The sequence below is a fragment of the Coloeus monedula genome (assembly GCF_965178545.1).
Source record: "Coloeus monedula genome assembly, chromosome: 1".
Taxonomy (NCBI): Eukaryota; Metazoa; Chordata; class Aves; order Passeriformes; family Corvidae; genus Coloeus; species Coloeus monedula.
Window position 1 is genome coordinate 59764907 of NC_138781.1, and position 25239 is coordinate 59790145.

Sequence of the window (25239 nt, forward strand, 5' to 3'; positions counted from 1 at the left end):
ATACATTTTGTTTTGTAGCCAGTTGTATCTGATCACAGACTCAAAAATTCTTCACATCTGATGCTTATGTCAAGACAAAGATATTTCATGATGAATTGTTCTTACAGCTCCACGAGCTAAACTTCTGGAAAGGGACATGGTCTGCTGTGACCTATATGTTGAACATCATGTTGAACGTGAGAAAAATTCAAGTGCTGCAGATGGTCATGGAAAAGGCTCTGCTCGCAGAATGCATCATCTAGTGCACATGTATATAATTCCATGTGCAGCTTCTCTATAATAATGAAGAATTTGAAGGAAAAAAAAAAAAAGAGAAGATGGATTCTTCAGACATTACATTGAAGAGATGTTGTGAAAGTATTCACTGTCTCCTCTTCTTACCTCCCTTGCTTTTGTAGCAGGATTTTCATCTGGACAGAAACACTGTGGTCATAGATCAGAATAGGCCTTAAACCATATCCTGCCCTGTTGAAACTGCTTTGGAGAAAGTATCAGATACTGATTTGGAAAGACTTTGTTTTATACTGCCTGTTTAATTTTCTGTGCAAGTATTTATTGCTTGTTTTGTTTTGTTTTGTTTTGTTTTAATGATGACTTTTCATTCCATGTGGGCAAAGTGCTGATAGATACATAAATCAGAGAACTGAGACTGTTCCCCTAAAAATGGCCCTCTCAGAGGGGACCTGGCACTGCCTGCATTATCAATTTGAACCAAGACACTTCTGAAAAGTTATATGGAGTCTTTTGCCTAAAGCAGCAAACGTGAATTAAGTTTTCTCACAGGGAAATGAGTATCTAAGTGGTGGGGACCCTAACTACAGAAACAGGCTTTCTTACTTTCTCATCCATTCATTTTGTCCTGAATTCAAATGTTGAACTGCACTAAAGAAATGGCAGATCTTCTGACAAAAGAGTTTTCCTACAGGAATTCATACGAAATAAGGTTTCTAGCTTGGGATATCTTTGAAGTCTCTTGCCTGTTATTTGTCTTTCATCAGTGGTACCTCAACAAGTCTGACTGCTCCTTGATCTCTCACTAGTAGCATTAAATCAAGCACCTGCTGATAGGTTCTTCTTCAAGAACCCACCTGGTAAGTGCTTCCCTTACTTGGGGCACCACACTTTTATCCAGTGTGTCTGTTATTTTGTCTTGACTAACTTTTCATACCACTGTGAACTGAAAATGAAACAACTGCCTTATTTCTAAAGGATTTAGTAACTGAGAAAAAAATTGAAGAAGTTTTGCATAAGATGCATGTTACTGCCTGCTTCAGTTTCATTCAGGAACCAATACATCTGAAAGTTTAATTGTGCAGCCTGCAGCTTACATCCTTCCTGTAGCTCTAGTCCAAAGGCATTTTCTCTTGAGAGAAAGCAGTAGCATTATCTGTTTTAATCTGTGTTTATTTATTTTTGTGGGATTTTTTTTTTTATACTTGCCATCCAAGATAACTGACTGTACTTGGAATACGCATTATTAGCTGAAAAGATGATGGCACTTCCAAGGGTGCTGTTATGTTCACTACTATCTGCGAGAGCTCAAAAATTCTAAAATTAAGGCAATAAAATAAGCTGTATAATTCTGAAGTTATATATAAATGCCCAAAAAAGTTGTTTAAATAATCAAATATTACATGGGGAAAATGTGTTTATACAATACTTCAATGTTGTTACTTGATCATGGTCTCAAAGCATATGTGCCTCTTCCGTTAAATTTGAAATACACCCTGATAATACATTGGTGGGTGGTGGTGGTTTGGTTTTGGTTTTTTCCCCCTTTCTTTTTTTTTGCTAAGAACCACTGAAAAATTGATTACTTGAGAGGTTTTTAAACCACTGCTTTAGAGCATTTGGTTTTTCCCTTTCTGTGGGAAAAAGTCATCCATTTCCCCACATAGTCATTTGATAAATAACTACCTTTGTATGTATTCATTGAATATAGATGAATAATATCTTACACATATATAAAAAACCAAAAGAATCTAAAGCTGAGAAGTCTATCACTAATTTTTACTTCTTTTGAAGATGCAAACAATAAGCCATTGACAGAAACTTAAAAACAATTTAATAGAAATACAGGATTGGATGAGCAGGCAGCCTGGCAGATGTGTTTGTTTTTACACATACCTGATGTTGCTTGTTTGCAGTGCATGTGCATAGCATGCATTTTTGAGATGTCACTAGTCACTTTGTCTGGAAAAGGTTAAATAAACAAAAAACCATGAGAACAACTACTTCTCTTGCTATGATTCTATGAAATTTTTTCAACTTTTCCAGGGTGAGGCCTCCTACTATGTGATGTGGCACTTTCACGGCTGTGATGTGCCAGAGTAATCCATGTAGTTTGAGGGAAGGCTGAAGAAAGCTTCAAAAATCGAAGTACAGCTGTGAGCACACTTTTTAAAAAAATCGCAGTTTTAAAATGATTCTCTGTTTGCGTATTTGGGAAGGTCTGTCTACTGCAATCACAAGTAAAAGGTATTGTGCAGTTTCAGAATGACAGACTTTCCAGTGTTGAGTGGGAACAGAGAGGAAATACACCTTCAGTTCCACTTAAATTGTTTATAGTCTAAAGGTCCTATTGCTCTATGTTTTTTAAGATGCTGTTCTACCCTACATTAATTCTCTTCATGTTTATTCCATGTTTATTGAGAAAATCAAATTAATCTGTGTATTCCTATGCCTGAGTTAGGCATGTTATTTCACAAATATTTATTATATTCAGGCACCTTGTAGACAAAATCCGAAATGAGCAATCTACTTGAAATTGACTCCCACACTTCTGTCAATCATCAGAGTAGCAGGGAAACACATGACATTCCTTCACAAATTGTGGAGTTTGCTGAATTTGTATGAAGGACACAGCATAGCCACTCTGCTGCAGGGGTTCTTGTTGGAGAAAGGTGCATGTTATAATTCGAGCCCTGCATTTTAAACTATTTTAGATAGATTTTGCACTGCAATGGTTCTGATCAAACCAGGAACCTTGTGTACTATATCTAGGAGAACTGTATACTGGTAACACCTGGCAGAGATTGAAAGACGTGATTCTTATCACTGTAATGTCCCTGAAACAGCCATGAAACCAATTCTTTTTGCCAAATAACAGACCTTCTCCTTTTGAGATGGCAGTATCTTATACACTGTGCTGATCAGTTCCTCACCTGAGACGTCTAACACTGCCCTTCCTTCCCTTCCTAACTCTTCCTTTGTGTATAATCAGCCTTGCCCTTTATATCTTCTGGCTTTAGAGTTTCAGATTTTTTTCTTCCTTGGAGCTCATCTCATCTGGTTGAAACTTTGAATTTGTGACAGAAAGACAAGCAAAAGGTGAGATTTTTGTTATGCACCCTTTTGTTTGTCATTAACTGTCTAGGTCAGAGGGATTTTCTTGATGAGTAGCCCCCTAACTATAACTGAGTCTGTTAGAAGGATCCATGCAAAAAAATCTTAAGAAAGGGTGAATTTTATAAATGCTGACAAAACTCAAGTACATTAATACTTTTAATTACACGATTTCTGCTTACATTACATCCTTATATTACTTTGGAAAGTAAGTTTCTTACTTAACCAACCTTCTTCATATGGTGTCTCATACTGCTGTAATCTTCTTTGTTAAAGGTTACTATTCTTGTTCCCTTCTAATTCAGCATGTGTAAATAGCCAAACAAGCAAAGCTTTCAAGACTTGAAAATCAGGAAAGAAATGAGATATGCGAAGGTCCTGTGATTAGTGCTTTTTATGCAGAGACAGGGATGCTTTCTATGGACAGCAATTTTCTCTAATCATTATTGTTTATAGGAGTATGAAGACTGTGTTTGACTGCATCTGACTCTGCCAGGAAGCACCCAAGACAAAGTATAATTGTATAATAAATTAATCGAAGTAACTGATGTCAGTTCTGAACTGCTGCATAATAACCTCTTCTGACCCTGTGGCAAGGATTTTCCCTTCTTTTTACCTGATAATATGGTGTATATCACAACTAACCTTTGCTATTGCATTCTTCTGAGTGCAATCTTTATGAAACATGTTTAATGGGAGCAGCTGATATAAAGACAAACAGTGGTATGAATGAATATTCTTAAAAGGAATAGTTTGATTTACATTATGGTCTGTGGAAGAAAGCAAAATGTTAATTAGTTTACCAGTACTCATCTCTATAACCAAGCCAGCTTGTGTATTTTACTATTATCAAAACGGTTTAGTATACACATTCAAAAGATGGTGCCGGTAGAAATTTGAAAGCAATTCATTATGGGAAAGCTTTAAATGGTTGTATTTGTTTCTGTCTATATCTAGTAATTTCCTGCAGTCATCCTTTCAGAAAATACGGTGTGCTGGGCACTGAAGAACAATCTGAAGAGGAAATGTGCTGCTCATTGTGGAGCTGCAGTGTTTCCACTAGTCTTCCTGACCTGTAAATAAAACCCGCTCAGAACAATGCTAGGGGGATGTTGAATGCAACACAGTAAGGCTACACGTGTTTTATGATCTTGGGAATCGAGTAAAACTTTATTCAGAGCTCTGGATACTAAGTTTATCCGAGAGTGTTGAGCTAGTTTGGTGTAATAGAGTAGCTGGGCTTTGGTCTACATTAAAAAGCACTAATCTGACAGTTCTCGGTTCCGTGTCGTTCATCTCTCTGAAAGAAACAAATAGCTAAGGTCAAATGAAGTGGTGGGGGACGAACAACACCACCCTCCCCCGCCCCCCAGCACTCCCTCCCCCCACCAAATCAACCAACCACCACCACACACACACCCTCCCCCCCCCAACCCAAGCCTCCAGTCGCCCCAGGAGAGCGTGCTGGCCGCTCGCTCTCTGCCCCCGCGGCGCTGCGCGGAGCGCAGGACCCGCTGGGAGCGGCGCTGCGCGTGGAAGAGGCGGTGTGAGCCGGGCGGGGGAAGGGGGGAACAAGTCAAACGCAAGTGAGGTGGAGTCAGCACAGCAGGCATACACGGAATGGGCAGTCGAGCTGAAGAGCGAGCGGGAAGCCTAATCTAACAACAATCGGGGAATTACTTTCTGCCTGGATGAAGTGAACTCTGGCTATTCTTCATCTGGGTGGCTGTATTGAGACAGGGAGCCTGTGCTTCTCTCGCTGCAGACACTGGAACCCACTTTGCGGTGAAGTTCTAACACGCGAGGGAGAGCGGAGGGTGCTGGCAAATGCGGGAAATAGCTTTTCCCAAGTCTCTGCGTGGCGGGGCGGTGCGCCCGGCTGCCTCGATTCGGTGAGCCACGGGCAGCATGCGGCACGGAGGGAGGGAAGGAGGATTTCGCGCAGCCCGGTGGGAGAGTTGCTGTCACGATGGCTTCCATAGGTAGGTTTGTGGCTCCTTGCGCCCCTGTTTTGTGCATTTTCCTAAATCTGAAAACTCGTTTTGTGGGTTGGTCTTGTGTTTGGCTGGTCGCGCTCGCCTCAGCGGCAGCGAAACATGACCCTGGGAAAAGGGGGGGGCGGTGGGAGTTCACTAAAGCGAACCAGCCTCAGACAGGCCGCCGGGGCCGCTCCGCTGGCGGGGCGGGGAGCTGGGAGAAGGCACGGAGCCTGCGGCCTGTTGCTGCTACGAGCTCTGTAGAACTGAAGTGGAGGAAGAGTTACGCCTTTTGTAGTCACGTAACAACGTTGGGAGTCTACACAGAAACGGAGAAGGTTTGCAGACAAGGAGTTCTGTCAGTATGAGAGTTTTCTGCAATCGCTTGGGAATGGTTGAGGGTGTGAGGCAGGGCTTGAGAGATTTGTTTAGTCAGTTTCCTGCTGAGGAAGGCTTCTAATTTTTTGTGGGTCGTGTTGGGTCTTTTTCAAAGTAGAAGAAATGAGGACTGCCTGGAACATACATAATTTCTGTCTACGTAGAAGAAATTTGTCCAGGCTGAGTCTTTTTCCTCCCCTGAGGAGCTCTTAGTAATATTATGGCAGCACTGAATTTCTTTTCAAAAGCATGAAAGATGTACAGATTTTGTAAACACGAGTCTTTTCTAAATGAGGAATATGGCACAGTTGTTCTGCTTTCTCGTTTAATGAGAAAAACACTTTATTGTGCCTTAGCACTGGAAGGGTAATGCCTCTAATTCTTGCATCCAAGACAAAAGTGTATTTGTGTAAAATATATGTAAAACACTCTCACTTTCTTTCTTCAGATCTGATTTTTCCATGAAATTATAATAGAGTCTTAGAGCAGCCAACTATTACATGGTGCAATATACAGGATGCACCAGAATAAAGACCCTGGTTCTTACCGCCTTAATGCAAACAATTTTTCTATTCAGGCAGTAGCAGTATATGCTTGGGTAAAGACTGCAAACCTAAGAGTTACTGATTCTCAAGAGACAGACCAAGAAAAAAATTGCAAGAGCTTCAATTCTCAGTTGTGCTTTGTGATACTGAACAACACTGAAGGTAAACTGAACTGAGTTTGTTTTTACCAGTTTCAATCCCAGGTTATTAAAAGCAGCCTCTGAAAAGTCAGTTCATTTTCTGGTTTTAAAATAAAATGGTTTAGGTATACTACTTGAAAATCAAAAAGCAGCCCTTGCTTTTATTTTTCAGTCTGCAGTGAGCTGGGTTCAGCATTTTCTTGCAGGCAGGTGACTAGAAAAGTGAACTTTTTCACTTTTCTAGTGAAAAAGGGTTGAAGAGGGTCACATTTAGGCAGAATTTTTCTCACAGCAGAACAGGACCAAAGTGAGAGTTTTGATAGAGGGTCCGAACATCAGTTTGATTGCTTCCATTCCTTCTATGAGATAAGTATGCCTCAGACATCAAAAGCTGCATACTGGGACCTCTCTGGTGCCTGGTGACACCAGGGAACTGGACTGAGATTGGAAAAGGGGAGTTTAAACTCCTTCTTTTCCTCTCTTTCTCCTTAGGAAAAGTATATAGGGTCATAACACAAAATAGAAAATTTCATTGAGTCTTCGTGCTTGCTTCTCAGAAGTGTCAAAATCAGACCCAAGCTCTCTCCCTTCTTCTTTCACTCAGTATTTCCTCCAGTTTGCCCCCTGTACCTTCCCCCTTGCCTCCTTTCCTTTGGCTTTGCAGTGTATCTGTCAGTATGCATGAGTGGCACTTTTCAATTGAGCAGAGATATCTTAGACCTGCATCTCCAACATTTCAAGCAATTTTAATGGATAATGAACTTTGGTGCACAAGGCTGATATTTTATGCTTTTCTTGAAAGATGCTTGGTCTTTCAGTGCATTCTGCCTGAAAAAGTATTACTGTTCATTTTGAAGGTACCATTTGCGTGTTTCATAGGTTCTTTTTTTTCTTCTCTGAAACTATTGCAATTTAATTTTACAATTTGATGAAAATTGTCATATTCAGCAATGTGAATGTCTGAAATTCCATTATGAGAGAAACCATGATAAGAATGGAATTGTCTGTCTCCAAATCCATTTTACTAATTTGCTGTGCAAACTTAGTGTGGGCATGTTAATAGTTGTGTTCTATTTGTTTTATTGGATTTATTTTTTTTTCACCACTGAATGATCTGCCGTACGTGGAGACAGAATAGGGGTTCTCTTGTTCATGTGTTGTGTAATGATAGTGATTCTCTCCTAAAGAGTGTTATCATAAATGTCACATTTTATGTTTGTATGTGATCCAGATGTCTTGAGGACATGCCTCTGCAGCTGATTTGCATTCCTAAGACAGCAAAGCTATGCTGTAAGTCAGTAGCAGAGCATCTGCAAGATCTTTTAAAATACATTAAAAGACATATGCAACTGATTGCTTTAGTCCTTGGGGAAGTTTCTTTTTTTCCCCTCGTACTACTTGGGAGAATGAAATGAATTAGTATAAGAAAGCCTTTCAGAAAGTCATGATAAGGATTTTTCTGCTTTGAAGATGCTGTATTGTTAATTCTGTTCAGCATATAGGAGTTATTTGTAGTTTGGTGTTTATATGAATGTATGATACCAAGTTACCTGTAAAATGGTCTAGCTATTTTCTCAGTCAAAAAGAAGCCAGATAGTACAGGCTTTAGGGCAGGGACTGTGAGTGGGGTAAAGTGGGGTCTGGTAAATCATCCTTTTGATTCTTACCGACGTGCAGAGTGGGCAGAAGGTAAGTGTAGTTAATTGTGTCAGCCTGTGGTTGCCTGGAGATAAGCTGACACCTGTCATAGCTTGAGTCTGCATTTGGTTGTTACTGGCAGGCCATTATGGGAGGTAGAAGTTGCAGAACACAGGAGTGTCCCACCCAATACACTCCCACTTTTGTCATGCATCTTGCCAGCAGGCCAGAATCTCCCATGGTGAAGGTGGTGAAGTGCCAGCCTTCCTCACCCAGTGCTTGCTGGGGAGACTGCTGTGCCAAGGATATTTCCTCAAGGGGTGACACAGATGATTTAAAGCTCTCTTTAGGACATAAGGCAAGAATGTTTTTTTTTTTAAATTCTAAATACATTTCAAAGGCTCCCAAAACACAGTGATCAGTGATCGCTTTCTAAATGCACACAATAAATAATTGCATGAAGTTAAAAACCTTCAGTACTGTAGTGTACATTACATTTAATTACTAGCAGTTTGGGTTCTAACTGTTGAATGTGTTTTTTCTTCCACCAAATAAATATCTCTGAGAAATACTTTACTGCCTCTCCAGATGTGCTGTTTTATTTCCCAGGTTGTCAGCCATTCCACTGTTGTATTTTCTGTAATATCCAAGCATGTAATACATATTCCACTGAGATTCTTCTCAGATGAAGCGACTGAAGCTGACCTTTTTTTGTGCAGAGAGGTTAATACCTGGATGCTAGAGCCACTGTTTTAATAACTTTCCCTGGTTCAGCCTGACTGATTGATTACTTGCAAAGAGAGTTGGTCCACTCAAACAGGCATTAGCAGAATCTCCAAGCAATAGTAATTCTGTCTTTTCGTTCACAAACATGAAAAAATCCTGTTACATTCTCTCTGCTTGGTATTGGTGGGTTTTCAGAAAGTGGCAACTGCAGGTGTCTCCATGTTGGTACATGATTTTGACTCATGACATGTACTTCTTCTAAATGAGAAGTGGAACTACCTGTGTTGAATAGGAAAGCACGTACTGTGCAAAAGACACAATAAAGTTATTCCATTCCCTGGCATCTGAAGTTATAAAAGACCAAACTTTAAGCATCCTGTATTGATTCCCACATATTCTGTGAAACGGAAGTGATGCTTTGAAGTGGCTACCTGAAAACAGAGGCTAGGCAAGATTGAGAGAATGAAAGTAGGTATTCGTTCAAAGGGCCTTCAAGGCCACACCCTGGGCAGTCAAGAGGCTATGCCCAGGATGGACCCTGGGTCATGGGTTCTTCACACTTTTGTAAGTTTGGTTCATTTGCATATCAGGGTTAATTCTCCAATTTTAACTTCAATTAATGATGTAATTACCCCAAGTTTGCTCCTCCTCTCAAAGGCTTTAGTTTACACATTTTGAGGCCTAGGAGAGCAAGGTGTCCTTGAAGTGCAAACCTAGAGAGGATTTGTTACTTCTGACCAGCATGAAAGAACAGTCGCTAACAGGCCATATGACGTTTCAGAGTTGCATACTAGGCAGTACAGGATTTGAAAAATAGAAAAGTTGAAACCAAGGTATCAGAAGGAGCAGTGTGACCAAAGTTGATGGGTTTCATATGAGGGAATAATTTGGTTTACTGTATTTTTGTGACATTGAAAGCAGAACGTAACAAGTTTAAAAGGTCAGAATTTCAGTAAAGTTGATACTTCGCAGACTGCTAATTTTGGAACTTTTGTATTTGGAAAAGCAGGGGAGTTAAAGGGAAGCTAGATAATAAGAATCTTACAGTGCACATAGACTTGGAAAAGTGTTGTTTTGTAAACTGGCTCAAGTGGGCCGTCAAGTGGCTTTGTTACTTTGTCATACTTCAGAGCAGTATTATTTTCTCTGTCCATTCAGCTTTTAGGCTAGGCTCAAGTAGTGGTGAGGTAGTGAGCTGAGCGTTTTGGAAGCAGAACGCTGACTTAAAGCTCCCTTTCCCCAAAAGTTGTAACTGAGGATCTTGACTTGAGTTTTCAAGCTGATGTGATTCACGTTAACTATCACCTTCTCACGGAAAGGACTACAAAGTTTGAAATGTATGAGAACTTACTAAAATACAAGGTATGGTAGTGAAATGACTGCTTTTACTTGCCCACTGTTGTTGGATGATTGTCTCTGAGGTAAACAGAATTGCCCAATCAAAATTTATAAAGAAATAACATTTATTATGCCACCAAAATATCGGTCTCAAAGGCCACGATCGAGAAAAGCAGCTCCAAAAGCAGCTCTGAGCCCGTGGTCGGAGCTGGGTGAACACACATAGATCTGATCTCTATCGCACCAGACCTCCCAAGTTCGCGAGTGCTGCTTCGGCTGGTCTCATCTTATACAGTTTTTGGGCAGAGTCCAAATTAATTCTAGTCTTCTCGTAATTTTAGCATATTCATGAAGTTTTCTTGTCCCGGAGTTGGGCTGCACAAAGCCATTCCTGGGTCTGGTGAATTGTCCATCCTGGGTGATGAGTGGGCCATTTCTGGTGATTGAAGGGCCATCTCTGATGATGAATGGGCCATCTCTGGTTCGTGGAACAGTTATTTTTAGTTCCTGGAATGTCCAATTCCTTATCAGATGAGATGTAGATATCAGAAGGTGGTAATCAAGTCGTCATGGTGCAAATGTCCCAGTGATAAGATCCAACCCCACCTAGGTGGAATCCTCACTTATTGTGTGAGAACTTCTTTTAGTGTTGTGAAATTTTTCTCTCAGCCAGGTTGGTGGAGGGATTTTGAAACTCTGTCTCTGCATGGTCTGATTACATTCCAGTTTTATACATAATAGCACGAATTACATACTTTCTTTATAACATCTCCAAAGGTGTGAGATGATTTTGCCCTTCAACTGTTGCAAGAAAAGAAAAGGAGTGTTGTTACCTATTTTTTATCTGGACCATGGTGTGGGTTAAGCTACTAAGTTTTTTTCAGTAGGGTTTTTTTTTTTGGGGGGGTGGGGGGGCAGGGGGAGCCAGGTGGTGGGTTCCTTTTTCTTCTTTGTTTCATCAGGTTTAGTGGATTAAAATATGGGTTAATTTGTAAGATCATACTTTATGTAGCTGTGTGCTAGGCACATCCTGGAGTTTCTGCTTACAACTGAAAAAAGCCTGCAACTTTAGAGGTTTTACCTGTTGCTGCCAAGTAGAAGAGTGAGCTGGATATTTTTGTGCCTTGCATGTTGGCACAAATAGTTGTCACAATGTCATTTTTCAGTACTGTATGGTCCAAACAGTCCAGCTCCTTTCTAAGGTCCTGCCTTTAAAGTTGATCATCAGTGATAGTAAATGTAGGTCTGATCTGGGTGCATGAAAAGATACAAACATGAATGGTCCTGGCTTTGTCATGTCTCTTAGTGAAACAGGGAGCTGCACTTTTACATTGTCAGTGTTTTCACGGCTATAAATGGCATGGTAGGGGCCTGAACCAAGAAGCACTGATGCTTTGCTTTCTGTCAGATGTGTCAGGCCAGTTAATTCTGTAGAAGCTGTGAAATTGCAGAGTTATTGATTCCATGAGATAAAGGGTTAACAGCTGACCAGTGAACTCTGCATCAGACAATGAGAGGACATGGCTGAAATATCCAGCAGTCTTGTTTTTAATTGAAGTAAAAACAAGACTGCTTTCATGGGAGGTGCCTTTCAGATATATTTGTTTCTAGCCTGGGAAGAGTTGTACTGAGTGTGTGTTTTTTCTGCAGGTTACATGTCTGGCTGCCAGTGGCTTTTCACTCTTTTTATGGGGTGTGAAATGCATCTGTGAGTGTGACAGTGATCCTTCTGTCATGCAGTATATGGTGCTCTAAAGGTGATAGCAACAATCCAAGGCCTGAAACAGGGAAGAATCAAGCCTTGGTCCCTTTATTCAAGCAAGTGCTGTGGAAGGAGGAGTGGAATTTGCTGTGGAAATCCATTAGATTAACTCATGCATGTAGTTGAGATCATATTAGAGTGGGAGAAGATTTTAAGCTATTTCAGAAGGAGTGCCACTCTCCTCCCTGCCCCCAGACTCTTGGTAACTGGATTCCAGTGACTCCTCTATATAGTCTGGTATCAGGAGAACAGACACACAGGCATGAAAACAAGCAAGCAGATAGAGATGAGCTTGTGATTGTAATTCCTATTCCTCTGGGGAACGCATTAACCTCTCACATTCAGAAGCAGAATCATCTCAACCTACAGTGTAATTGGGAACCATCTGGGGAAGTTCATGTGTAGAGATGAGATGCCTGTTGCACTTGAGATACTTTGTCAAATGCTAGTTTCTGGAAATTTGTCTGCTTTTGGCCTAGTCAGAGTTGAGTTGCTGGGGAGGTTCTAGTAGTCTTCATACGTACGACATCAATTTGACCAACATACCTTGACCAATATGGGTTTGTGCAGCCAGCTTTTCTGACTGTGTTTGTACCAGTATGAAGATGACTGTAATGTAGCTGATCTAGTAGATAAATACATATTGAGATTTCTGTAGCTCTTCCACACTAAACGTTTCTGCAGTATTTCCTTAAAGTTCACTTTTATGGCTGTTATGAATATAGTTGAAGTAATGGTATAGTTAAAAGACAGTTTCTGTGTACTAGTTTGAAAACAAACCAGTGGGAGGCACCAAGTCAGGATAACAATTTAATGGGGAAGTTAAAGAAAAGGAAAGAAAAAAACTAAAAGAAAACACTGGTTCAAACTGACAGAGTCAAGATACAACCTGAGTCCCTGTTAGGCAGGGTGGTGGTAGCAGTCTGGTAGAATGGTGGCTGCAGTCCTCTGAAGCGGTGATCCTGTAGAAAAAAGAGTCTGCTCTTCCTCAGAAGATCCAGTGGTGGCTGTGTAGCTCCTGTCCTCTGGAAATCCAGTGGAAAGGCGTTGTCTCTGGTGTTCAGCATCTCAGATTATATCCAGGATGGTATGCCTGGTTCCTCCCTCTGGGTGGAGCATCTCACAATGGGGTAATGAGTCATGAGGCCAAGTGTTGATTAGGCTCATTAACAGAAGATAGTCCGGAGGGAGTTATCTCTGAGTCATGCGGCAGGACAATGATGGGCCATTAACAGCAAGATAGTCTGGGGGGAGGAGGCAAGGAAACACTGCCCCACCTGATTTCAACAGCTCATGAGGATGGTGATAGAATACACTGCAACCCAGGACATTCTGTTAAAAGGCAGTTTTCTGTTTCCCTCATCCAGTTAAATGTTTGTTCTGTACCATGTGTGCTATGTGATAAATTCAGATGGTTTATAGTCAGGGCACTAATTTGCAGATTTTCTAAGACATGTCTTTTAAGTACCTTGCACACTCCTCATTTCAAGTAATAGGAGAACCAAGCTCTGCCATGAATTGAAGGGAAAACAATATTAATTTAGACTTGTTTCAGTGGCTTTTTACATTAGAAAGGTTTCCTTATGGAAAAGATGCATTAGTGTGATCTTAAGTCTTTGTAGGAATGGAATTGTTCCATAACTTACTTGGTTTTGTTTTTTTTTTTTTTTTTCCCCCTCCCTTATTCTTTGGAAGTGTATCAAGTCAAGCGAGAGTAATTAGAGATTGTTTCATCTTTGACTGTTGTATTGGGTTTCAGTCCTGCCAGTTTTGAGGTCAGTAGGACTATTCAGGTGAATGAAGCTATTCAGATGCATGGGCATTTGTTGTATTACAGTCTTCTGTCATGGAAAACAGTGTGGTTGAGCCTGGACCTGTAAATAGGTGTTGACTTTTTTATACGAATCCAGAAAAATTAAATGTAATCCCCATTAGAGCTTGAGTGGTTATTTAAGTATACCTCTAAAAAACGAGGTGAAACTGTTCCTGTATAAAGCTCTGCAGTAATAGCATCCACATTATTCCTCATCTAAACGCATCTGTTTACCTATATCCTGTAGTATTTATGTCCACTATAATTAACTTGAACATATTTCAGATTTCAGTCAGTTTAGAAACCAGTTATGCTAGTGCTGTTTGCAGGCTATTAGAAAATAAAGATTACAGTTGTTTTGCTTCTTTTGTCTGTGTGGTGTGCAAAAAGTCACACCTGAAAACTGTAGCTGTACAGGTGTCATGGTTTAAGCCCAGCCAGCAACCAAGCCCAGTGCAGTTGCTCGCTCACTCTCCAGCCCCTAGGATTGTGGAAAGAATTGGAAGGGTAAAAGAAAACTTGTGGGTTGAGATGAAGACAGCTTAAGAGGGAAAGCAAAAGCCCCATGCACAAAAGCAACACAAATCAAGGAACTAATTCGATTCTTCCCATGGGCAGCCAGATGTTCGGCCATCCCCAGGAGAGCAGAGCCTATCATGTGTAGTGGTTACTTAGGAAGACAAATGCCATAACTCCAAATGTCCTCCCCTTTCTCCTTCCTCTCCTTGAAGTCATGTGGTCTGGAATATCCCTCTGGTCAATTTGGGTAACCTGTCCCAGCTGTGTCTCCTCCCAACCTCCCATACACCCCCAACTGCCTTGCCAGTGTGGCAGTATGGAAAACAGAAAAGGCCTTGTTTGTCTCTGTGTAAGCCAGGCATTGTTGCTGCCTGTTCTGAGCTTCCCTTCCCCCTCCCCAAGACAAGCCAGGACTTGCCTCTGTCATGTGTTCTGAACTCCTTTGTTCCAAGCATGGGCAAAACCAAATGTAACTCAAACTCTTTAGCAGTGTCTGATTGGCCAGTCACCCCAGGTCTGCCCCCAGTCCTCCCCTTTCCCCTTCTCTGAATAAAAGAAGGGCACGAGAGGGGGCCTATGCTCTTTGGCTTTGCAATCTTTCTGCGAACATCTGTGTGTTTCTGTCTCTGTTTGAAAGCTTAGGCAAGCTGAAGACTATATTTCTCCCTCTTTGCTTCTACTGGTGGTATCAGCTTTGCAGCTACTATTTGCCACTTTTTGAGCTACTGAAATGCTAGATTGCCCGTGCTACCTCTCTAGGCTGCTCATGGCTTTCTAAAGCATTGAACTACGAGCCTAGCCGGTAAAAAGCTGTAAGTATTTCCACAAGGAATAACAAAAATATCTCTGTATTATCATTACTGTGTTAAGCACAAATCCAAAACAGCCACATACCAAACACTGAGAAGAAAGTTAACTCTACCCTGGCCAAAACCAGCACAACAGGTAAACCATGTGCTGCACTGTGTTGCTAAACTGCCTTTCAGTCCCAGTTGTGTTCTTTTCTCCTACTGTGAGCAGAAGAGTGTGGAGACTGGCTCATTCACCTTCATGCCTTCCCATCAGGTTTATATACACAGTGATAGTATACCCCTGAGCTTTCTTTTCTCCAGGCCATACAGTCCTAGCTTTCTGGGACTCAGCTCCTATAAAAGATGTTCCAGTCCCAGTGATGGTGTCTCTGTGACCTTGTGCTGGACTTGTTCAAGCAAGTCCCTGTCTCTCTTGTACTGAGGAGCACGTAAATAGGCACACAGCTTCATATGTAGCCTCTAATGCTAAGCAGGGAGGAAGGATCACCTCCCTTGACCTGCTGGCAACACTTTGTGATGCAGGCTGGGATACTATTGGTCACCTTTGCCATGGGGTTGTATTGCTGGGTCATGGTCAGCTATTGTCCATGAGAACCACCAAGTCCCTCTCTGTAGAGCTGTCTCCAGCCAGTCAGCCCCCAACATGTGCTGGTGCCATGGATTATTCTGTCTCAATTGCAGGAGTTTATATTTCCCCTTGTTGAACTTATGATTCCTTTTGTCCCATTTCTCCCACTTCTAAATAGCAGCACAACCATCTGGTTTGTTGATGACTCCTCACAGTTTTCTGTTGTCTGCAAAACTTGCTGATGAAACTTCATCCCATTATCCACGTTATTAATGAAGGGTGTTGAAGAGTATTGGTCCTATTATCAGCCCCGAGGTATAATGCTATGACTTGCCTTCTAGTGGATTTGCTGCAGGTGATCACAAGCCTCTGGGCCCAGATATTCAGCCAGTTTTTAGTAGATCTCACTTCCGCTTACCTAACCCTTGTTTTGTCAGCATGTTTATGAGGATATAATGGAAGACCATGATAAAAGCCTTACTAAAGTCAACATAAGGAACATCCACTGCTCTTCTCTTAGCCACTAAGCTAGTCAGTTTATTGAAGAAAGTTATCTCAGTGGATATGCATGATTTCCCCTTTGTAAATTCATGCTGACAACTCTCAATCCTTTTCTGCCATGTGTTTGGAAGTGGTTTCCAGGGTTAGTTGCTCCATCAGCTTTCCAGAGACTGAGGTTAGATTAACCAAGCCTGCAGTTCCCTGGGTCATCCTTCATACCTTTCTTGGAGGTATGAGTGATGCTTGCTCCCTTCCAGTTTTTAAGAATCTCTCCCAGTCATTGAGACGTTTTAATTATTGAGGGTCGTCTTGCAGGTTATCAACCAGCTCCCTCAGCTCTTGTGTGTGTTCAACTTCTCAGGCCCCAGTGGACTTAAATATGTCTGGTTTGTTTTAGTTCTCCTTTGCTTAGTCCTCCTCCACATTTTTTCTGTGGTCTCAGGGGCTTGAGGTTCCTAAAGGCCTGTCTTACTGATAAAGACTGATATGAAGAAGGTTGTGAGTAGCTCAGTGTCATCTGTCATTATCCACCAGGTTCCCTGCCCTGTTCAGCAAGTGGGCTGAATGGGCTTGTCGGGCTTAAAAAGTGAAGATCATGGGTTGAGATATGAACAATTTACTGAAAAAAGCAATGAGATGAGAAAAAAACCAGTAAGAGTAACAATACTAAGAAAAGAGAGAGTGATTCAAATGCAGAAATGCTCACTGCTGAGCTTGACCTGAGCTCCTCCCTCCAGCTTGCTACCACCACCACCTCACTGCTCCCTCCACCATGCTTTCTTAATCAGAAAGGACCCTTTTTCCCTGGAAGAGACTCCCTTGCCCTGCCCCCAGCAATGACATGAGGTGGTATACAGTAACTCCAGGTCCTGGCCATGCCCTCTACTGCGTACTGAAGAAACTAACTCTATTGTAGCCTGGACCAGGACACCCAATTTTCTATTGGTGACACCCCATTTTCTACTGGTATTTTAAGTGCAAATGGTGCACTTGACTAGATGTACTGATTAACACTGTGGACTGTGGAATGCAAAATATCTTGGAACAGACAGGTCCATTCTCATCTTTAGGGCTAGAGAATGTATTCTGGAGAATGATCAAACAGTTTGAGTGTTGCAATTCTGTAATCTCTATTCCCTCTGCCATTTGACCTGCTGGATGTTTTCAGCAATAAACATAATTTTGTGAAATAACATCTGCTGCTCAAACAAACAAAAACTCTTCTTTATAATCTTATTAAGAGAAAACCAAAATATTTTATGAACACTTTTTTCAGTACAAGGTTAATAAAAATGCATGTTGTTTTTAAATTTGCATTTACTTTGTTTTCTTTGCTGCAGAATCTCAAAGTTACATGGAAGCCATTAACCTCTCTATGGTGATGTCTGACAGCACTGTGGGCACTAACTCTTCTTTGCTGAGGGCCAACATGCAGTCTGATCCCTCCTTTCAGCACTGTTTTGCATCTTCATGTACTGTTTCAAGTAGCAGTCCTATCGCAGGGGCAGAAAGGTAGGAAAAAGTTCTCCTACTTTATTGTTTAGCTCTCATAATGATCGTTCCCAGCCAACACATTATGCTTTCATCTTCATTGCAGACTATTTTTCCAAGAACTTTGAGATTGGTTGTGACATTTAATGTTGATGTTGTCCATCGTCTGGATTTTAACACATACACAGATATTACTTTTATGTCAGGGACACAATTAGCTTTGAAGATAAGTGGGAAGACAAAAGTAAATAGAATTTTATAGCTTAGTTATGTTATTGTGTGCTAGCACAAACTCATATATATTTTTCTGTGTGCTTAACTGAGTTCTCTGATATTTTACTTAAAGCCGTGTCATGAAATTGCACATTGGAATAAGCTGTATATGAGAGAAAGGGAGCACTCTTCTCACTGCAGACGTGTTTCTAGTCAGTAAAATTTCAGTAGATTTGCTTTGGTAGTATATAGCCAATTTCCTTTCTACTGCTCAGCAGGCTTAGAAACTTTATTGTTTTATAATTATATTGTGGTAAACATGTAGAGCTCTGGACAAGAGCTTGAATAGTATAAATTTACAAAGTAGTCCTTGTCTAAAGGAGCTTACAGCATAAGCTAAGAAATGGCAAGAAACAGCGAACAAACAAGGAGTCCCTAGTTACTGTTAGAAGGTTCAGAAGAACATAACAATGCATGATCAGTCATTAGCTGTGCACTATATTAACTCAATAGACAAGGTGGTACATAACACCTAATGAAGTTACCTTCTCTATCACTCTGCAAAAACATTCCTTTCTGGCTAATTATCCTATTCTCATCCTTAGCTATTTGGCTTCTTTTTCACAGTAAGTATTTGAGAATAGTTCTGGGTGGAGTGTCAGAGTCTCAATGAGTACTTCAAGTATGTTGTTACCTATTTATCTTTTATTTATCTTCCAATCTAATTGGTTTAATTTTCAGTCAGTACTGAGACTGTGAAAGAATGTTTTGGTTTTGCGATTATGAATGTGAACCATGAGACTGAACAAAATATGTTGATATTTGCTGCAGAGGAGACAATGTAACAATTACAAGTGGATATGTATTAAGAGCTTATCAGGCAATTCAGTCATTATCAAGTTTACATTCCTACTTCAGACTTTATCTAGAAAATTCTGTTCCCTTCTTTCTAAATATTTTTTCTATAATGTTTTATTTCACCTAGCAGATAGCTACAGCTCTAGAGGTTTTTTTTTCTTGCAGTGATGTCTTGTTCAATTTGCTTACCTTCCATTTCTTTATGGCCCTTCTAATTTCAGCTGTTTAAATCTACTGGCATCCATTTCCACAGCTCCCTTTTAATTAAAAATCCTTTATTTTTTGATGTATGTCTTATGTCAGCTCTTTTCCCTTCGCATTTCCCAATGAGTTTGTTCTCTCTAGATTTGTTAGTATTAGTAATACTTTCCAGCTACAGCCTAAGGGCATTTCACTTTTAGAAGCAAGGAGACAACTTAGACTTCTATCAGATGATTTTATCAGAAGCTTAGTTGCTCTTGCTTAGAAGGACTTTTTTTTTAATTTTTCACTTGAACAGGTAGAATTGCTACCCAGTAGAAAACCAGAATGTTTGCTGTTGAAATACTTAATTCTGTAAATCAGAATTTTTCCACTGTCAAATAAATTAACCACTGGACCTTACATTATAAACTGTATTAAAAGAGACCTGGTCTGCAAGTTATTCCTTGTGAATTGTGTTCTTATCATTATCATAGTTACTGATATATTTTGTGATGGTGCACAACCACCTCCTCAGCCCATTTCTTTTTGTTTTTATTCTGGTGAGCATAAGACACTCTGCATGTAAGAACTGGTGTGGCCATGTCAGGTTTCTTCCATAAACCTCTACCTCTATGCAGCTTTGGCATAAGAAATTGTTGCCTCGTACTGCTATTTTTGAGGCAGCACTTTAGCTCATCAGGACCACTGTATGTGAAGCAATGCTGCAAACAGCCTCACTAAACTGATTCATATTAAAAGTAACACCCTCAGACAGAGAGAAGTATTTTTAGCTGTCGTTAATTTAATGGACTGGTTTACAGTGCAAACGCAGAAACTATCCCATCAACATGGCTAGGTGGAGGTGAGATAAGGCAGAACATAATGACCTACATTGAAGAAATTACTGGTCAGGGTAGGGCTGGAATCTCTTGGTCCAGCTGCATTACTTGGTCCAGCATGTTTTCAAAGAGCACCCTGAGATTTTGTCCTGGGTGTGATGTTTCATTGTTTTCAATGATCACTGAAGTATGGGTTGTACAGTAACATTTAAGGGAATGATTTTGGCTGTTGTTTCATTTTTGTATTCAATTTTTGGCTTTTTTTTTTGACAGCTCTTCTGCAGCAGAATGTCCTTGGCTTGAAAGCAGCTCTAAAGCTTCCCTGTCAACCCAATTTTCATTGGGAAATACCAGGCAGCCGGGCGGTTACCTTGTGCCCTCTGAATTTTCAAGTGCTGTGCAGGATGTCTCTCTCCTGTCTCATTTCCAGACTCCAGGACTGCAAGTTGTCACCCTGAGCAACCTGGAGAGTTCACCATCAGAGCCACACCAAGAACATGCTATCAGCAGCAGTGCCCGTGCCTACCTAAGCTACAGTGCGGGTACCAGGGACAGTAGCTCCCCCCGAGAGGCGACACAAGCTACTTGCATAGCCAATACTAACACATCTAAAACCCTGAGCTCATCAGTGGCAAGTGCTGATGGCAATGACTTTTTGACACAAAACTTTCTTCCAGTGGCCTGTGGACACAACAGCCAGAACAGTGCAGTTCAGCATCACCATGGAGGGAACCAACATGCTCAACCACCTCTTCCAGAGAAGAGGAGGTCCTCTGAAGGAGAACGTTCCTTTGCCTCTGTGTCACCTTCTTCAAGTGGCTTCTCTAGCCCGCACAGTGGAAGCACAATCAGCATTCCCTTCCCAAATGTCCTCCCAGATTTCTCAAAAATGTTAAGCCCTTCCCCAGTGCCAGGTAGGTTCTGCATCAGAGAAATACATTAGATTTTATATGAGTTTATAAAAAGAACTTTGGGGATTTTAAAAGTAGAAAGGGGAAAAAAAAGTAGTGGAATGAAAATGGCACAGAGGACTTCAACGTTTGCAGTAAATGGTGCCAGTTCACTGTCTTTGGATGCATTATTCAGAAAACAAGGCTGCAGATTTCTTCCTGTGCCTCCTAGAAGTCAGCTATTGGACAGCCTACCTTTTCAGCTGTCAAACTAAAATGGACAGGGGTGGAGTCCAATTTCTTTTAAAAAGGGCTGGCTTCTCTCTGCACCATTTAGACTTGTGCCAAGAAAATTTAAAAATGTACATGTGTGTTCACTGGGCCCTGTTGAGAAGTTTGTATTTAATACAGCTTTATAACTAGAAGTTTTTAACATTTTATGGATTTTGCAAAATGAAACTTTGAACATGCTTTCAGAGTCTTAGCGTATGGTGTTATATTTGCTGGTTCTAAAACAGCTCAGTTTCTCTAACCCGTCCTAATGATGAGTTTTTTGAGTAATCATGGTGACTGGAAGTTGGAAAGAAAAGTAAAAACACTTTTGTATTTTAAAAAATGTCTTGACTTTTTTCCCTTTTATTTCACAGAAAACACAGCTGATATACATGTGACCGTAAAATTTGTTCAGGACACGTCCAAGTTCTGGTATAAACCAGATATCTCAAGAGAACAAGGTATATCAATTGATATATATTCTGGCAAATCCGTTCACAGAAAAGCTAGTTGGTGAAGTCTTGATTTTTGATTCATACCTGATCTCTAAAAGGAATATACAACCTAGAAGGGCCACAGACAACCCCTCTTAGTTTCTTTTGTTGGAAGGCTGAATTTGAGTGTGGAGGGCAGTCAAATAGTCCTGAAAAATATTCAGTTAATCAGACAAATTATTAGCCTAACTGAACTAACTATGAAGTAATATAGATCTACCTGTGGTAGCTGCTGCAAATGCTCTTTGTTGTCATTTTTGAATGTCAGATATGCATGAAACAATACCAAACGACTGTCTGCTCTCCAAAACCTTTTGAGTATAAGTGTACTGTTCTGACATGATCTCAGAATAATTTATTAGCTAGGTCATCACAAAAGCATCCTCACCTACCAGTCATTTTGTAATCTGAATTTCAATGTCAAGTGACTTACATTATTTCTTAAAGGTCACTACCATGGAACAATGCAGATAAGAGTACATTTATATGTAGATGTATTATTCAGTGAACTGAAGAAAGGTTTTACTACCTATGTGAAAGTGAATACTTAAGAGCACCTGGAGTACTGCATCTGGCATACAAGAAAGACATAGACAGACCTGTTGGAGCGAGTACAGAGGAGGGCCACCAAGTTGATTAGAGGGAAGGAGCACCTTTCCTGTGAGGAAAGGCTGAGAGAATTGAGATTGTTCAGTCTGGAGAAGGGAAAGCTTTGAAGTGACCTGATTGCAGCCTTCCAGTACCTGAAGGGAGCCTACAAGAAAGATGGAGAGGGACTTCTAGAAGAGCATGTAGTGACAGGACAAGGTGAAATGGTTTCAAGTTGAAAGTAGGTTTAGATTAAATATTAGAAAAAATGATTTACTGTGAGGGTGGTGAGGTATGGGAACAGACTGCCCAGAGCAGTTGTGGATGCCATCCATCCATGGAAATGTTTAAGACCAGGTTGGATGTGGCTTTGGCCTAATGAAACATGTTCCTGTTTGTGGCAGGAGTGTTGGAAGTAGATGATCTTTAAGGTCCATTCCAATCCAGGCCATTCTTCCATGATTCTGTGAACTTACATACTGTCCCTGCAACAGTATATGTGTAAGCGTGCTGGGTGCTTGTTACAATCCACTAATCATAGAGGAGCAAGGCGAGCTCACTCTGTGGATAGTGGATAGAACTTCAGGTTTGAATATTCTGTGAAATGAGATTAAAACCAAACAAGGTTAAATGTTGATACCAGAAAATTGATATATTTTATTTAACAGTAAATGAGAGAGAAAGAGAAAGAAAGAAATAGAAAAAGAGGTTGGGAGGGGGACAGGAAGAGTGACAGGAACAGAGTAAGTAGAAATACAGACCCCTCTGAGTGTCCCAGCAGTGTTCTGTTGGTCCTCTCCATCAGGTCTTCTTGGTGGTGAGGGTCCCCTGCCAAAAAACATAGCGTTCAAGCGATTAATGTAAGTTGGGCCAGGTGGGAATGCCCAAGTACCTCCCCTGAAGGGGGGCAGGTTTGACACTGTCTCTTGCAAGACTCTGGATCAGTTGCATCACTTTGCGTCATGTGTAGTGCCCTGGTGCAAGGCCTCAGGAATGAATCTGGGGAGTGCTTTGGGGGTCTTTGATGGATTATGACACCTCCTCAGCTGTCCCTCACGTGAATGTCCTGTGGATGTGGCTTTCCCGGTGTGGGGGATTTTACAACTGAGCCAGTTTGTGTAATGGAGGGTGGGTGTTCACTGCCTCTGACCAGAGGTCATGTCGTACTCCCAAAACTCTCCTCCTCCCCCCTTGTTTGGAGAGGAGTTTGTGCAGACCTAGCTGCAGATAAGCCTGTGGGCTATGGCCTCCACCCCAAAGCCAGCTGGGGATGATTTTCAGGACAGCTGCTCGGCTTGGCCTTTCTGTGAATGCATCCTTCTTCCCTAGCCTTATCCATTTCTTGTCAGACTTGAGATGATTGAAAAACAGGATCACTTTTATCTTACCTCAGGTTCTTTTAGGTGGCTTGACTCAGAGTTCAGAGTTTCAGTCAGGAGGCCCATTTGGTTTTTGGCTTTGTTGGTGCAGCTTTGTTGGTGCAGCTTTGTTACACACTTTTGCCATAATGGGCAAAAGTCCTTTGTAACAGTGTTTCAGCCATGAAACTATAACATTTCAGTCTCTGACAGTGCTTTGCAAATGTAGTTGGTCTGACTGTGCTTGTGTTTATACAGTAATAATCAGCTATACTGAATTGTGATTAATGAGATAAGGCGGGATTTTAAACTGGGATTTTTAAAATGTAGTTGTCAAAAAGGGAAAATTACTAACTAGTTCTGCATTCAGAAGGATGTTCATTCTAAACCAAAATAGTGTGAACTTCAGCTATTGGCAAATGATGAATTGCTATGTCTGTCTATTTATTAGGTTCTCAGATGGTGAGGATGTTCTTGTGTAGTGGTAAATATGATGCCAGAGGAATAAAGATCATAGAAAACAGAACATTAATTCGTTTTTGGATGATACTTTGCTGGTCCTTTCACTCCAGTCCCTTTCCCCTTATCTGCTCACCACCCATAACGAGAACTGAGTCTTTAAATGTGCAGAAAAATACTTGACTTGATGTGTATCCAGAGAGGGAAGTAGATAAAATGCAGTGTTAAAGCTAACTGCTTGAATAAATGAAACAACAATCTTCCCAACCTTTTGATATGCCTCTTTTCATCCTTGAAGTAAAACTCCTTTTAAAAAACGTTTTAGGGTACTGTTGATGAGGAGGGGAGTATTTGTCCTTTTTTCCCTGTGTTTAATAGACTGCTCCTGTGACAAATTATTACTGCATCCCTTTGTATTTAGAAGTGTTATGTGAGTACTGCTTAATTGCAGGGGTTTGCGTATTCATCCTTATCCTCTCAAAACAAGACATTGTTGTGAAAAAAGGTTCTTTCCTTTGCTGTCTGACAGATGAAGAGAATAGAATGCATACATGTTTGCTTTACTTGCTTTAACAGAAGAGACAATTATGTCTGCATTTTCCTGATATTTTTTTTTTTTAAAACTTCCTCTTTTTTCATGAAAAGAACCTTTGCTTTATAAACATTGCTCAGGGCTTGCAAAATATGCCTTTGTGCCCTGTATGCATAATATCCATGTTCTGTGTGAACAGTCAATTAAGGAGTCCAGCATCAAATTTGGGCTTTTTCCAGGGCTTCTCTGAAGGATTGCCGATGGTTAGGAATTCTAGAAACAAAGTATACTAGTATAAACAAGTATTTCTAAAAAGTTTATGGGGGAGGAAAGAAAGCAAAGTACAAAAATTTTATTAAGATCAATCATTAGATTAACTTTGTGTCTGTTTTCAAAGTAAGTTTAAGATTTTGCGCTACTAGATTTCAAAGTCTGCAACTGACTTGTGCAAAGCAGCAGCAATTTCCCTGCAAGTGTTGCCCAGAATACAGATGAAAAATATTTCAAAGTCAAAGAGCAAAATACACACTTAAATTCCTTCCTTTGCTTTAAAACTCCTAAGGCAGTAAGGTGGCTTTGCAGGGACAAAAAATTGCTGGTGGATGGAAATTAATCTGTTCTGCCTGTTGAGGCTGAATAGGAAGTGAAAAACAGTGCCGTCTAGTCAGTGTGGGAATTACAGAGAGCTATGGAGTCTTTTAACAAGTTGACAAAATCTAAGCAGGAGTAGACTTGCTCTTGCACTGGTTGTAGGAATGTGAGACCTGAGCACCCTTCTCAGTTTAAAAATCAGTAGGGTTCTGTACTTCAGGCTTCTTTTAAAATAAGTATCTGTGAGATTTGAACAAGATGTTTCCACTTGGGCCCCGCAAATATGATTGATGGTATTTTGTTGTACAGCAGTGACGATAGAGGAAAAGATCTTACTTCTTCTGGTGTCCTATTCATTATACATTTGCAATTCTGTACTTTTTGACTATGTGCATTGTTCTTGAACTGT

General features: G+C 40.7%; 1 protein-coding gene across 34 annotated transcripts in view; it reads left to right on the plus strand.

The window, feature by feature from the left end:
* The window catches only part of TNS3 (tensin 3), a 369544-nt gene that overhangs the window by 224142 nt on the left and 120163 nt on the right, over positions 1-25239 (plus strand). For all 34 annotated transcript variants that reach the window (XM_082286390.1, XM_082286375.1, XM_082286389.1 and 31 more), the window contains 3 exons: positions 17402-17573; positions 19919-20559; positions 21183-21269. In XM_082286390.1, the coding sequence (XP_082142516.1) occupies positions 17402-17573; positions 19919-20559; positions 21183-21269 (900 nt within the window). The remainder of the gene's footprint in view (positions 1-17401; positions 17574-19918; positions 20560-21182; positions 21270-25239) is intronic.